At 43.1% G+C, this 15752-nt stretch overlaps 1 protein-coding gene across 7 annotated transcripts in view; it reads left to right on the top strand.

The window, feature by feature from the left end:
• tex10 (testis expressed 10) overlaps positions 1–15752 on the top strand; it is a 166329-nt gene that overhangs the window by 142150 nt on the left and 8427 nt on the right. For 6 of the 7 annotated variants that reach the window (XM_078538710.1, XM_078538711.1, XM_078538706.1 and 3 more), the window contains 2 exons: positions 60–241; positions 10054–10264. In XM_078538710.1, the coding sequence (XP_078394836.1) occupies positions 60–241; positions 10054–10264 (393 nt within the window). The remainder of the gene's footprint in view (positions 1–59; positions 242–10053; positions 10265–15752) is intronic. The other variant, XR_013576180.1, reaches the window with a different exon arrangement.

Raw genomic sequence — 15752 nt, 5'->3', positions numbered from 1 at the left:
GTAGTTTTTGCAGAATAATCATCTTTCATAATGTAAACCATTTTTCTGTCATTCCTCAGGTTAATGTTCATCTCTTACCAGACAGCACTGCAGGGTCAATCTTAAAAGCCGTTGGCCAACTCATAGATCCAGCCTTTATTCCCAATGAGTGTTTGTTGAATTTCCTTGCTGGGTGTTGCTACAGCCTCCTTTACTTCATACTAACTTTGGAAAGAAACAGCAGAGGAAATGCACAAAAGAGGTAATTAAAATTTCTTTGGAGTTTTCTGCTCACATTCCTCTACATTCAAGTTTATTCTTTATTTGTCAGCCCAGGTGAATTTGCTCAGGGCTCTTCTTCCTGCCTATTAGCTCTGCTTGTTCTTACTATTGGGAAGTATAAAAAAGTGCACTACATGTGCAGAAGAATTTTTTAAAAAAACTATTACGCACTGGTTTAGTTTCACAGCCTGCAACCCAGTATTATTTGAGATATATTTTGGGTAATTGTTTGCTAAGATTTCAGCCCGTGTAAGATCTACCTTTTAAATGAGTACCTGTGTCCAGCTAGATTGATTGGAGGAAATGTCACCAGTACTGAACATACTATCCTTTGGGTGTGATATTAAACTGAAGCCACGTTTGCCCTCTCGGGTGAATTTAAAACAACTTGTGGCACTTTTTGAAGACGAGCAAAGTTTTCCTGGTGTCTTGGTTAACATGTATCCCACAATCGATATCATGAAAATAGATTATTTGTGCATTAATCTAATTGCTGTTTGTTCAATTTCCCTCTGCTCAAATTGGTTGCCACCTTTCCCTAAAATACATTAATGACTACAGTTCAAAAGTATGTTATTGACAGCGAAGTGCTTTTGAAGGTCCTGAGGTCATTAAAAAACATAAAATAGTTTTTCTTTCTATAATCAAAAGGTTAATGGATATAAATTTTTTGCATACAAGGTTCTTTGATTCTTTGTCAAAGAGGAATTAGGTAGCTGCTTGAAAAAATGACCAAGATTAGACCTGATGCAGAGAAAAACATCAGTTTAAATTTGATAGGTTGCAGCATCTGTTTTTTTTTATATTTGTTTGTGGGATGTGGGCATCACTGGCTAGGCCAGCGTTTATTGCCCATCCCTAATTGCCTTTGTTCAGAGTGCATTTTTAAGAGTCATCCACATTGCTTTGGGTCTGGAGTCACATGTAGGCCAGATCAGGTGGGGACAGCAGATTTCCTTCCCTAAAGGACATTAGAGAACCAGATGAGTTTTTATGACAATCAATAATGATTTCATGATCATCATTAGACTTTTAGTTCCAGATATTTATTGAATTCAAATTCCACCATCTGCTGTGGTGGGATTCAAATCCGGGTTCCCAGAGCATTACCCGGGGTCTCTGGATTACCAGTCCAGTGACAATACCACCAGATTACCAGTCCAGTGACAATACCACTATACCACCGCCTCCCCCATTCTGTAACATTCTGATTTCAGACACCACAAGCATTGGTAAAATTAGCTTATGTTTTACTATTGGCAGATTGCAGTTGAATTTGATCTTGTTTTGCCCATATCCATTAATATTTTTCTGTTAGTATCTACCTAATTTCCTTCTAAATGCTGTGCATGATTGCTTTGGAAGCCACTTGTATTTATGTATTTGATATCCGAATAATTGTTTGTGCAAAAAATCCTCCTAACATCCACTGGCATGTTTCTAGGAGTAGTTATGATTTCATGTTCCTCCTCCTTACTGAATCATTAATCATTGTAAATTGTATCTCACTATTTACTCTGAGACCATTCCATTATTTTTAAAATGTTTGCTAGATTTCCCCCATTTGTCTTGTGTACTCCAATGAAAAGGGTCCTAATTTTATTAACATTCTCATCAGGACTATATTATGTTATCATGAGTTTTATACTAGTTCTATAATGAGCACAAATCAGCATACCATACTCCAGGTACAGCCTAAACATGTCTTGTGCAGGTCTTATAATTCTTTACGTTGTATTCCGTACCCAAAAGATAACTGCAAATTCCATTTGGCAGTTTATGGCTTTTTCCACCTAAAATCACTTGCAGCACTTCACTGTCGCTGGCTCCAAATCCTGGAACACCCTTCCTACAGCACTGTGAGTGTACCTACACCACATGGGTTGCAGCAGTTCAAGAAGATGGCTCACCAAAACCTTCTCAAAGGCAATTAGGGATGGGCAATAAATGCTGACCTAGCTAGCGACAACCAAATCCTATGAAAAAATAATTAGAAAAGCAATTAAAAAGGGAGAAAGATCGCTTCAAGTAGTTGGAGATCTCCAACTATTTTGAAGCGCTTTTTTCCCCCTTTTTTTAAGTGGAAGTCACATCTTCTTGTATCTCTAAAGTGTGTGAGAGATCAATAGCTAGTATATCAGCAGTTTCAGTCACTTAATGTTTAGCCTTGAGACCAGAGTTTTGGGAGTCAGCATTGTGTTCTGCAAGTCAAAATCAAAAATACCTGGAAAAACTCAGCAGGTCTGGCAGCATCTGCGGAGAGGAACACAGTTAATGTTTCGAGTCCGAACGTTAACTGTGTTCCTCTCCGCAGATGCTGCCAGACCTGCTGAGTTTTTCCAGGTATTTCTGTTTTTGTTTTGGATTTCTGGCATCCATTTGCTTTTATTTTTGTGTTCTGCAAGTGTTTCACTAGCTATTGTTGGAGTTTCTGTTCCTGGTTGCCCTTTGTAAAAGTCAGTGCCTATATCAGGTTGTCCAATGTCATCGGTATCCTTACCAGAATAGTTAGGTGAATTAGCACCCTGGTCACATTCATCAGCAGTGTTCTGGTCGCATTCATTCGTGCTATCTTGGTTATCGCCCTCATCCACACTCTGTTAAAAAAGTAGTGCGAGTTCCATAATTTCTTCCTCTGGCTGGTCACTGCTATCTGTGGTCGTCTGGCCGCCTTCATCCACTTTCTCCACAAAGAGTAATGCTAAGTCCAGAATGTCCTCCTGTGGCTGCAGATGTGGTGCTTCACCTATGGGGACTAGTTGAGATGTTCTGGACCGACTTGGGTTTCCACTGCTACTGGTGAATAAAGAGGCCGCAAAGCTATGCAAGTTCTCTGCTTAATAAGGAACAATCTTGATTATGGATAACACAGTGTCAGTAAGTTCTCTTCCATTATATCGAAATGTGGCAGTCATCTGCCCTTGTACCTTGAGTGGGTTGCCCCTAGACCATGAAGTCAAGTTGTAGATGGTTTGAGAAATTCAGGCTTCAGCCACCATGTGGTATCAGAAAGGATAGACACTGCTGCACCTGTGTCCAACTTAAAATTGGTTTTGTGGCCATTGGCTATGATATCCGCACTCCAAAAGATGTCCTTGAATTTTGCAACTTCACCCAAGAAAGGCAGTTTGTATTCCTCTGTATTTTCTATTTCCTGGATACTGCATGATCTGATTGATCTTCCTTGCTGCCCTCTCTTTGTTTTGGATGTGTTTTTTAATGGGTGTGCTGGTTCCTCTTTTGCTCTCAAACTGGACTGAGTCAGTAGTCTGACTCTACACTCTACAAAGGTTCCCTATCACCCTGGATTAAAACTTGTGTTCTGCTTCTGAAATTCAACCTGTCGCACTAATAATTTTAGCTAATAATGTCAATAATGTTAGCTCTTCTCTTGACTGCGGAAGTCAGATAAGGCTGCATCAAGGACGCCCACCACAATAATCAGAGGTTGTGGGTCTGGGGAACTCTCTTCCCCAGAGAGTGGCAGAGGCAGGGTCACTGAATATTTTTAAGGCAGAAGTAGATAGATTCTTGACTAACCAAGGGAGTCAAAGTGTATAGAGGGCAGGCAGAAAAGTAGCATTGAGGCCACAATCAGATCAGCCATGATCTTACTGAATGGTGGATCAGGCTTGAGGGGCCTACTCCTGCCCCTGATTTGTATGTTGGTATGGAACTCGGATGAGTTCCTCTTTTAGAGCCCCATACTCTCAACCATCATCCAAATGGTTTTTCCAGTGTGCTGCTTGGTTGGGCCTTTCATGTGGTCAAAGAATTCAGGTAGAGGAAGGACTTTTTCCATGGTTGTCTGTTACTTTGACTGTCTTGGGACCCTGTTGGCGCTATTCTTTCTGATTCCTTGCTGCAGTTGTTCTCTCACTGTTGTATTCCTGATGGCTTTCACTTTCCTGCCACCAGAAGGATCCTTGTAATTCAGTTAGTTTACCGCTGCCACCATTAAGTAATATCAGAAACAGGCCCAGGGTGTGTTTGACAGAGACTATTGGAAACAAGACATCCAGGAACTTCTATACTTTTATTAACTATATACAATTGATGTATGTTAGCTATTAGCATAATAGCTATTAACCCTTTATACTGCAGGTGGCGGAGGTGAGAGGGAAGTAACAGTCATAGAGTGGATTAAATGACCTGCAAACTGTTTAATAGAATGTAGTTAGATACACAAAAGGCACCCAGCAACACTTCAGACATGCTGCAACAAGTGCACTGATGTTGACAGTGCTGCCCCTGGCTCTTGAAGGTTCCCGTTGGCAGTGGAATGGCAAGGTGCTTGAAGAGGTTGCACCATGTTTACTCTATTCACGGTGCGTGAGGGTGGAGTTATGATCCCATAACAGAGCGGCTGCATGCCCCAGAGGCTGCCTAGCATTCCAAGGATGAGGCCACCATCACACAAGATTGTAACTACTCATTTTGAGATTGATGTCCTTCATTGGGATGCTGAGGATAGCAATGAAGGTATTAATGTTGAGGCAGCATGGAGGGCGCAGGTGAAAAAGGCTCCTCTGAGTAAGTCATTGTCGTCCTGGAACCTTGTGGCTATAAGCATCTCGAAAGGGCATGTCTGTTGTGTCTAGCCCATGCTACGGCCTCCTCCTCTGGAGCCCCAGCTTCCTTGCCCTCATCGAGCTCGACCCTCTCGATGTCCTCCTCATCAGAAGAGACGTGCAGCTCCTCCATCTCATTATCTGGCAAGTCATATCCCCCTGGTAGTGCCAGGTTGTGTAGAGCGCAGCAAACCATGATGATGCGGGAGACCATGTGGGGCGATTACTGGAGAGCACCGCCTGACTGGTCCAAACATCTGAAATGCATCTTCAGCATGCCGATGGTCTATTTAATCAAGGAGCGTGTCGCGGAATGAGCTGCATTGTACCTCTCCTCTGAAGCACTTCGTGGCTGCCTAATGGTTGTCATTAGCCACGTCTTTTATGGGTAACCTTTGTCTCTGAGGATCCAACCCTGGATGCACTGAGGGCCCTCAAATCCATGGCACCTGCAAGTGACTCAAGGTGTAAGAGTCGTGGAGCTTCCGGGTATCTCGCAAACACCTGTATAATCTGCTTCTGGTGGTTACAAATCAGCTGAACGTGGAGAGAGTGGAAGCCTTTTCTGTTGATGAATCATAGTGGCTGCTGTCAAGGAGCTCTTAAAGCCATATGTGTGCAGTCAATGGCACCCTGAACCTGTGGGAAGCCAGAGATCATTGCAAACCCCTCTGCTCTGGCAGCCTGGCTGGCTTCATCCAGGGTGAACTGGCCATAATTGTGTGCCTTGCTAAAGGGGGCATCGGTTACCTCTTGGATGCATTTATGAGCAGATGCTTGGGATATGCTGCAGAGGCCCCCAGTGGAGCCCTGGCTTGAGCCACTCTCCAAAGGGCTCAGTCTGACCTTCAGTTGTCTCTTTGGACCTTCTTGCCTCTGTCTGTAACCCTTGCTATGGGTATGTGAAGCAGTGGTATACTTTTGAGAGCTGAGTCGGTGAGATAGAGTACGTAGAAGACAACTTAAATGCAAATGGCAACGCAGGGAAGCGGAACACTGGAAGGAGTTCAAAACCCTGGAGGTGAGCCTTTGTGGGAGGCGTCTGAGAGAACACATCTGTTTGGGAGAAGATTCCAAGGTGAGGTCTTGGAGAGTGGAGATTGGAAACCCTCGTGTGAAAGACAGAGTGCAGTGAGACTGGTTGACTCAGTGTGACAAGCATCTGGGGGGAGTTGAGAGATCCATAGCATCTGTTTGGGGTGGCATCTGTCACTTGGCTTCAGAGAGTGGTGTGTCTGGCCACAGCGTCGCCATGAGTTTACATGGACTGTGTGCTTATTGTGGACATTAAAGTATAAGATAGCTTTTGTAACTTGTTATCCTTACAAATCTGTATATATCTGTAAATATTATAGTTGTGAGTGAAGGAGTAATGTAATATAGTTCATCTTTTCTTGTAGAATAAATGTTTTATTCTTTTGTTAAAAGTTCATCAGCTGACTTGCGTGACTGTTCAGGGGCTACTCTCCACGTATCTAAGCTAACAAATAAAAGTTAGGATCTATCTAGCTGCATTCCACCCTGGGATTAGGCTTGTCCAGGAGTGGTCTCAGCTGGGATCATAACAGTCTGTCAGCCTCAGTGTCTGGGTCTTGATTGTTCCTCAGGGCGAGGCTCTTTGCCATGTCTGACAGAGATGGGCCCTTCTTCTCTGCCTCAGTTTCCTGAGCGCAAGAAAAAGGCAACATTGCTTGCTGCATCCATTCTCCACTTCTCGTTTCAGCGGAAACATTGAACAGATACATGATTGTATTTAACCCTGCAATGATCACCTTCCAGTCGCAAGCTAAGGAGTCACTGTGGCGCCCCTGGATAGCCCTCATTCCTGGAATTCCATTCCTAGATAGTCTCTAGCAGCTGTAGCACAGCCTTGAGCATCAATGGAAGCGCTTTCAGATAGGGTTTGGATCTGGATGAGTGCAGCCAGGTGCCAGCAGTCTCAGTCAGGGCTCTGTCAGACTGAGCCCTTTGGATTAGGCTAGAGCCCAACCTTGCACTAATGTAATGACTGTAATCACGAAGGCATAAGCCTGGACTTGTCAGCTCCGAGGTGTGGTGGTCTTTGGGGCTTTAGGCATATGCAGTTTGGCTGTTGTCCCATTACAGCTGGATCCTTCTGAGGGTTGCGTTTTTCCTATGGGAAGGACAAATGGTCATTGGAACACAATTAGAATCTGGCCTCAGGGTGGAATGGAGTCTCGCAAGAATAAGCACCATGAGTTAAGGTGCCCAAATCCTTCAATTCGCTTGTGCTGCTGTGCACCTCCCCCTGTCATACCCCCGCCCCCTTATTCACGTGTGTCTGTACACCCTTATTTCCCACAGCCCCCAGTCATGTGTCTCTGTGCACCCTTCCCCAGTCAATCTCCCTGCCGCCCCCACCCCACAGTCATGTGTATCTATCCATCTTTCCCCTGGGGTGCAGTCAACCCTGCCTCTTCCCCACCCCCCCAGTCAAGCCTTTGCCTTCCAGCCTCCACCCTTGCCTCTGCCTTGTCTTAACGCCACACCCCCCCACATCCCTCCTGTCAAGCCTTTGCCTTCCGGCTCCCCACACCTCGCCTTGACATGGAACCCGAGTAGCTTTGAGTGCAGCGCAATGAAAGGTAGGCGAGAAAGGTGGCATGATTGGAGCGAGCTGGGTTTTCAATGAGTATTCATGATATTCAAGTGCATGTAAATTTGTTTCCCGACATGGCACAGCAGGCTACTTGAACTGCCATGAAAATAGGGAGTGGAAAATTTAAACCTATTTTCACGCCAGTGGGAAACTGACTTTTGGCTGCACTCCAAATTTTTCCAAACCGCCACCATGATGTCCGCCACTGGCTGGACCAGAAAATCCCACCCAGAATCTTATTGAGCGTACAAAAGCAAAATACTGCAAATGCTGAAAATCTGCAATAAAAACAGAAATGCTAGAAGTACTCAGCAGGTCAGGCAGCATTGCTGGAGAGAAATAGAATTAAAGTTTCAGATTAATGATGAGCCTTCATCAGAACGGAGCATATCTGCCATTCTGTTCTTTTCTAAGATTTCCTTCCTCATCTGTACCGATCTTGCCCAATAACTAAGAGAGCTAGGTGGACCCAGGAGCTCACGATTAATGCCTTTTATTTTTTGCTGAGAGTCAGGCAAGCCTGACCTGGCCAAATTTCGGTATTTAATAAGTTAAGTCAAATTGGTTAATTTTGGGTCACATTGTGTTCACACATTAGTGTGCTCATGTTGTCAATTAATCAGGCAAACAATATCTTGAAGCCAGAGCATCCCACATTAGATGATGAAAGAGATGCATTGAGCAAAAGAATGGTGGGAGGGAAGAAGCAGGAAATAAAAAGGGGTTCAGCTTGTGAACTATTAGGGGAGATGGTGGCGTAGTACTAATGCCATTGGATTAGTAATCCAGAGCCCCAGGCCAATGCTCTCAGGACCTAGGTTCAAATCCTACCATGGTAGCTGGTGGAAATTAAATTCAATTAATTAACCTGGAATATAAAGCTAACCTCAGTAATGGTGGCCATGACAACTATCATCGATTGTTGTCAAACCCCATCTGGTTCACCAATGCCCTTTCAGGGGGGAAAACTGCCATCCTTACCTGGACTGGCCTACATGTGACTCCAGACCCACAGCAATGCGGTTGACTTTTAACTGCCCTCTAATGGTCTAGCAAGCCACCCAGTTCAAGGGCAGTTAGGGATGGGCAACAAATGCTGGCCTTGCCAGTGATGCCTACACCCATGAAGGAATAAAAAGAATTCAGTGTAATACTGTTAAAATCTGTTTACCCTTTATTTGCAGAGTTTATTCTCATTCCTTGGTAATACTTAAGGATTGATTTTAAATAGCTGCTATTCTGACGGAATCAAATTTTAAGAACAGCAGGGCGACATGGCTGTGGTGGAATTGAAACCCAAAAACTTGGGTAGATTTATAGAAAATGTACATCTATCTTGAGCATTGATAAAACTCAAGAAAGCAAACAAGGGATTTATTTGAAAAATGACTTCACAATTATTTATATAGTTCATAGATACCATTTTTATAGGATTTGCAAATCTTTGACTATCACTTAACTCCTAGATAACTTGTTTAATTAAAGTAAAATTGAGGAATCTTATTCATTACTGTGGCATCTTTCACTTACCTGCATCTGGAATAATAAAAATTGTTGGACATTGTGGGGGATTGTTGAAAACTTGCTTTTAAATAAAGAACCCCTTGCTGTGTGACCCAAGTCTGTTTTTGTTGAGCTCTGTCTTTAGCTATTGGTATGGTAACTCTGTTAGTGTACTTACTGTTCTTGCTCCATATGTATTTAGGAATGAAGACTAACATTTACTGCAGTAATAAAGACTTGCAACAGAAATTAAAAATGATCACAGTCCACCCTTTATATTTACATGAAAACATTAGGAATTTTATTCTCAAAGAAACTCAAATATTCTTGACTGATTAATCACCCAAAAGAAATGCCATTTATCAATGAAACTCCGTTTTTAAAAAAAATAATTCTAATAGTTGCTGTGCTTTGGAGAATGCTATAGGTCCTGTGTGTTTCAGTGACCCATGTATGTTTTCTTCCTCTCTGAAGCATTTCTAAGACAATTAGTTGTAAATGAGATCACAGGAGACAAGATGTTTGCTACACTGTCAAATGTGATTTGTGTCCATTTGTTTACTGACCCACAGCTAGATAGAGCAATATCATCTTCATTCAATAATCTGATCACGTTTATCAGCAGCAAATTATTTAGGCTTTTACAGAACCCTCAAGGAGGTTCATTGTTGAAATAAAAATAGGTTGGGTTGTTGAATTTACAGAAGTTGAGTTAACTATTTGAATAGAGTATTCTTAGCTTACAACAGGTATGTTAAAATATGTAAGCTCTGTATCAATTTCAGCTGCAGTGCTTGTAAAATAGAGTTTGAGAAATGTGTTGAAAATGTTCGAATGAATTTCAGTTCTGAGGTAAAATGTAACCCACAGTAGTACTGAGTTTTTTTCTTCATTTGTTCTTGGGATCTGAGCATTGCTGGCAAGGCCAGTATTTATTCCCCTTGAGAAGGTGGTGATGAGCCACCACCTTGTACTGCTGCATTCCATGTGGTGTAGTTATGCTATTGTATTCTGTTCCTTTAGATTTAGATAAAAACGATTTCACTTTGTCCATCTTATCTTTTGTCTAATTGCGATGTATTGACAATTTCTTTGCAGAGAATTGCTGTGGGGATCATGCCTTGCTGCATTGGTCCGCATCCCCCGCTTGCTGCGACTGATGCTGCAGAGTCTGCAAGTAAATGGCACCTGCCAGGAGGAACTTCCTGTTGTTGCGCAGATCCTTCGCCTTCTGCTTCAGCAAGCACAGCTTAGGCAGCACATGGTAGTAAATGCAGCACTGGTGCAACAGGTCATACAGGATATCACGGTATGATAGCTTTTGTTCACAGTATTCCAAGAGCACCAAACTCTGGTGCTTTTATGAATAAATATCAATATTTGTAACTCACTCTTTATTTTACAGTTCTTCCAGATTGCCAGAAATAAATTAGTGGTACAGGTCGAGTATTCTTTATCCAAAACCCTCAGGGCTGATTGTGTTTTGGTATTCAGATATTTTCGGTTTTCGAATCTACCCTGTATACAGTAGGCCTAGGCCTACTTACATTACAATAACCTAAGCCTCTGCTGGCTATAGTCTACAAACACTAGGTTGTTTCGCCATTTGCCAAATTTCGCACACTATACTTCTTACCTGTTAACGCTTATAACACCTCTAATACATTGCTTTCTCAACTTACAAATTAACTGCACAGCCGTTCAAAAAAAAAGTTTGGTTTTTAGATGTGTTCCTTTTTCGGATGTACAGATAAAGGCTATTCGACTTAAGTATTATAGATATTTTGTATGATGCAGATTAATTAGAATTGTGGGCATTTTAGTCACATACAATCCCCATCACTTCAAAATGAATCACCTTCACCAGCCATAATTCAGCTATATGTATTAAAGTCAATTTCTAAGTTGTTGGTTATACCATCTTCATAATCTTGTTTATTTCTGGGAGAGACAGCTGTGCTTACTCACTAGTTGACACTTAGTTAAGATTTCTCCTTCATTAAATTCTCCTCTTGTGTCCTTGCCTCTAGTTTGGCATACTTTGGAGCATTCCACTCTGATCATTTTGCTCAATTCACAGTCCTTCAGGTTTTACACTTCAATCATGGTGCTGAAAAGGCCATGGCTTTGTCTACCAGGGTCGTGGCAATTTTTGTTCCTCCACCCTTCAAAGCTTGTTTCACAGGTTCTTTCCACACCTGTTACAGTTTGTTCTTGCAAAGTTGACTTTTCCACATTTTTTGCCTGAAGTGATCATCACAGTCATAGACATGCAAGCTTTTTGCCAACCCATCTTTTCCACTTCTATTGAAGGCTATGGCCCCTGAAAACATTCTGGCAATATTATTGAAGACTTGTGCTCCTGAGCTAGCTGCGCCCCTAGCAACAAATCAGCAATGACACTGGCATCTACGTGGCACTGTGGAAAATTGCCCAGGTATGCCCTGTGCACAAAGAGCAGGACAAATCCAAGCTGGCCAGTTACCACCCCATCAGTCTGCTTTCGATCATCAGCAAAGTAATGGAAGATAATGTCAACAGTGCTATCAAGCAGCACTTAGAAACAACCTACTCACTGATGCTCAATTTTGGTTCTGCCAGGGCCACTCAGCTCCTGACCTCATTACAGCCTTGATGTTATGAAATAGAGAGAGTTTAAGTAAGTTATATTGGTATTTGTGGGTGTTAAGAATGAGTTTTAGCTTTAAAGCTTAAGTTTGATTTGTATTTCTGTATCTCTGTGTTAAGAAAGGTCAAATTAAATTTTAGTTTCACTTTAAAAAGGTGCTTGCATTTCTAATGAGAATTTACAGCTTAAGTTAAACAAACAGGAGTAGAAGAATTGGACTGTTGCCTAGCAACAGGGGTCCAGAGAGACAGGTCCATCCCACAGACACATGTAGAAAAGCTAGAAACAGCAGATTTGTTTTGGAGTTCAGTTGGTTTGAAGACAGCTGTGAAGCAGAAGCAACATAATAGGAACAGATGGCAAAACCCAAACTAAGGAAAATCCAAAAATCCAGGAGAGTGGAAGAGGGGAACATCCAAAGCAGACTTTCTAGTCAAAGGAAGGACAGGAACCTGGAAAAAGTCCAGTTAATGAAGTTGAGTGAGGGGCAGAGAGAAAGGTGCCAAGGTTCAGATTCAAAGAGACAAAAGCTGCAGAAAGCAGATTTAAAGTGAGGATGGCTTGCAAGAGGCAAGAAGGTCCAAAGAGACAACTGAAGGTCTGTAACTCTGCCATGGGCAAGTGAAGCAGTGGTACTGTTAACGCAAAGTCTGTGAGAGAGTGTGTGTGGAGGACAGTTTAAATGCATGTGGTGACCCGGGAAGAGGAACATCGGAAGGAGAGTTCGAAACCCTGGAGGTGAACCCTCGTGGAAGGCTTCTGTGAGAAAGCATCGGTTTGGGAGAAGATTCCAAGGTGAGGTCTTGGAGAATGGAGATTGGAAACCCTCATGTGAAAGATGGAGTTCAGTGAGACTGGTTTGCTCACGGTGTGACAAGCGTCTGGGGGGAGTTGAGGTCATCTGGTTGAGGTGGCATCTGTCACTTGGTTTCAGAGTGTGGTGTGTCTTGACCTCAGGGTGCCTATTGGTTTACATGGACGGTGTACTTACTGTGAATATTATAGAGTATAAGATAGCTTTTGTAACTTGTGTTATCCTTACAAATCTGTATACACCTGTAAAGATGTAGTTGTGGGTGAAGGAGTACTGTAACATAGTTCATCTTTTCTTGTTGAATAGATGTTTTATTCTATCAAGCTGAGCTCCACTCTGGGATCAGGCTTATCCAGGGGTAATCTCAACTGGGATCAAAACACTTTGTCCAAGCATGGACAAAAGAGCTGAACTCCCAGAGGTCAGGTGAGAGTGACTGCCCTTGACATCAAGGCAGCATTTGACAGAGTGTGGCATCAAGGAGCCTTAACAAAACTGGAGTCAGTGGGAATCGGGGGTGGGGTGGGGGGAAAGCTCTCGACTGGTTGGAGTCATACCTAGCACAAAGGAAGATGGTTGTGGCTGTTGGAAGTCAATCATCTCAGCCCTGGGGCATCACTACAGGAGTTCCTCAGAGTAGTGTACTCAGCCCAACCATCTTCAGCTGCCTCATCGATGACCCCTCCATCAGAAGTGGGGATGTTCGCTGATGATTGCGCAATGTTCAGCACCATTTGTGACTACTCAGATACTGAAGCAATCCATGTCCAAATGTAGCAAGACCTGGACAACATGAAGGCTTGGGCTGATAAGTGGCAAGTAACATTGGTGCCACACAAGTGCCGGGCAATTACCGTCTCCAATAAAAGAGAATCCAACCATCGTCCCTTGATGTTCAATGGCATTACCCTCGCTGAATACCCCATAATCAACATCATGGGGGTTACCATTGACTAGAAACTGAACTGGACCAACTGTATAAATACTCTGGCTACAAGAGCAGGCCAGAGGCTGGGAATTCTACAGAGAGTAACTCACCACCTGACTCCTCAAAGCCTATCCATGATCTACAAGGGTCAAGTCAAGATAAAATACTCTCCACTCGCCTGCATGAGTGCAGCTCCAACACCATTCAAGAAGCTCAACACCATCCGGGACAAAGCCAGTTTGATTGGCACCTACAAGATTCACTGCAGCAACTCACCAAGCCTCCTTCAACAGTATTTTGAAATCAGCAACCTCTACCACCTAGAAGGACAACAGCAGCAGATGCAGAGTCACACCACCACCTGCAAGTTCCCCTCCAAGTCACACACCACCTGACTTGGAATTATATTGCTGTTCTTTCACTGTCGCTGGGTCAAAATCCTAGAACTCCCTTCCTAATAGCACTGTGGGTGTACTTACACCACATGGACTGTGGCAGTTCATGAAGGCAGCTCAACACCATCTTCGCAATTGGGGATGGGCAGCAAATGCCAACCTAGCCAGTGACTCTCATATGAAAGAATTTTAAAAACCAGTAATGAACCATAAGAACCTAAGAAACAGGAGCAGGAGAAGGCCATCCAGCCCCTTCAGCATGCTTCGCCATTCGATAAGATCATGGCTGATCTGATCTTGATCTCAACTCCACTTCATATCTGTTTCCCATAACCCTTGGCTCCCCTGCTGTTAAAGAATTTGTGTATCTCAGCCTTGAATATATTCAGTGATTCAGTCTCCACATCTCTGGGGAATCATAACCATCTGAAAGAAGAAATTCCTCCTCATCTCCGTCTTAAATTAAATTCAGTTTTCACAGGTTCATGTCAGTGTTTATGCTCCTCGTGAGCCTCCTCCCACCCTTCATCTAACCCCATCAAAATATCCCTCTATTCCTTTATCCCTCGTGATCCCCCTTAAATGCATCTTTGCTAGTCACCTCAAACCCAGCTTGTAATACTGAGTTCCTCGTTTCTAACCATTCTCTGATAAAAGCCGTTTCTTGTGAATTCTTCCCTGCAAGTCGAAACATCTTCTCTACATCTGACCTATCAGGCTGTTTAATAATAAGGACCTTTATCAGGTCACCCCTCAGTTTTCTCTAGTTTAGAGAAAAGAGCCCACTCTGTTCAATCTTTTCTGATAGGTATAAACTTTTTGTTCTTGTATAATTCTTGAGTCTTTCTTGCACTTTCAAACTGTTTGCATTAGTCCAATTGTGGTCTAACCAAGGTTTTATACAAGTTTAACACAACTTTTCTGTTTTTTGATACAAGTTTAACGTAACATTTTCAAGAACATAAGAAATAGGAACAGCTACCAGCTATACATATAAGATAAAAGCAAAAAACTGCAGATGCTGGAAATCCAAAACAAAAATAAAAATACCTGGAAAAACTCAGCAGGTCTGCCTGCCAGACCTGCTGAGTTTTACCAGGTATTTTTATCTTTACCAGCTATACATGTTGAGGCTGCTTCACTATTCAGTTAGTTCATAGCTTATCTTCATCAATTCCATTTTTCCACCCTATCCCAATATCCGTCAAATTCCTTAGTACCCAAAGTTCTATCAATCCCCATCTGGAATATAAACAAGAGAGCATCCACAGCCTAGCATCATTAGTGGCTATCTGGCTGAAGATTGTTGCGAATGCTTCAGCCTTATCTTTTGCACTGCTGTGCTGGGCTCCTCCATCATTGAGGATGGGGATATTTGTGGAGCCTCCTCCTTCAGTGAGTTGTTTAATTGTCCACCACCATTCACGACTGGATGTGTTAGGACTGCAAAGCTTAGATTTCATCCGTTGGTTGTGGGATCGCTTAGCTCTGGTCTATCACTTGCTGCTTAAGTTTCACCAGGTTGACATCTCATTTTTAGGTATGCCTGATGCTGCTCCTGGCATGCCCTCCTGCAATCTTCATTGAACCAGGGTTAATCCCCTGGCTTGATGGTAATGGTAGAGTGGGGGATATGCCGGGCCACGAGGTTACAGATTGTGTTTGAGTACAATTCTGCTGCTGCTGATGGCCCACAGCGCCTCATGGATGTCCAGTCTTGAGATGCTAGGTCTGTTCGAAATCTGTCCCATTTAGCATGGTGTTAGTGCCACTCAACACAATGGAGGGTATCTTCAAGGGGGGACTTTGTCTCCACAATGACTGTGCGGTGGTCACTCTTACTGATACTGTCATGGACAGATGCATCTGTGGCAGGCAGGTTGGTGAGGATGAGGTCAAGCATGTTTTTCCCTCTTGGTGGTTCCCTCACCCCCTGCCTCAGACCAGTCTAGCAGCTATGTCCTTTAGGACTCGGCAGGTGGTGAGATGATACAAAACTTAGTGTGATCGTGAAGGAGGATGGTGACTTCA

Source organism: Cetorhinus maximus, chromosome 3, assembly GCF_964194155.1.
Source record: "Cetorhinus maximus chromosome 3, sCetMax3.hap1.1, whole genome shotgun sequence".
NCBI classification, from domain to species: Eukaryota; Metazoa; Chordata; class Chondrichthyes; order Lamniformes; family Cetorhinidae; genus Cetorhinus; species Cetorhinus maximus.
The sequence above is the reverse complement of the archived record's forward strand: the minus strand, read 5'-3'. Positions and strand labels throughout refer to the sequence as shown.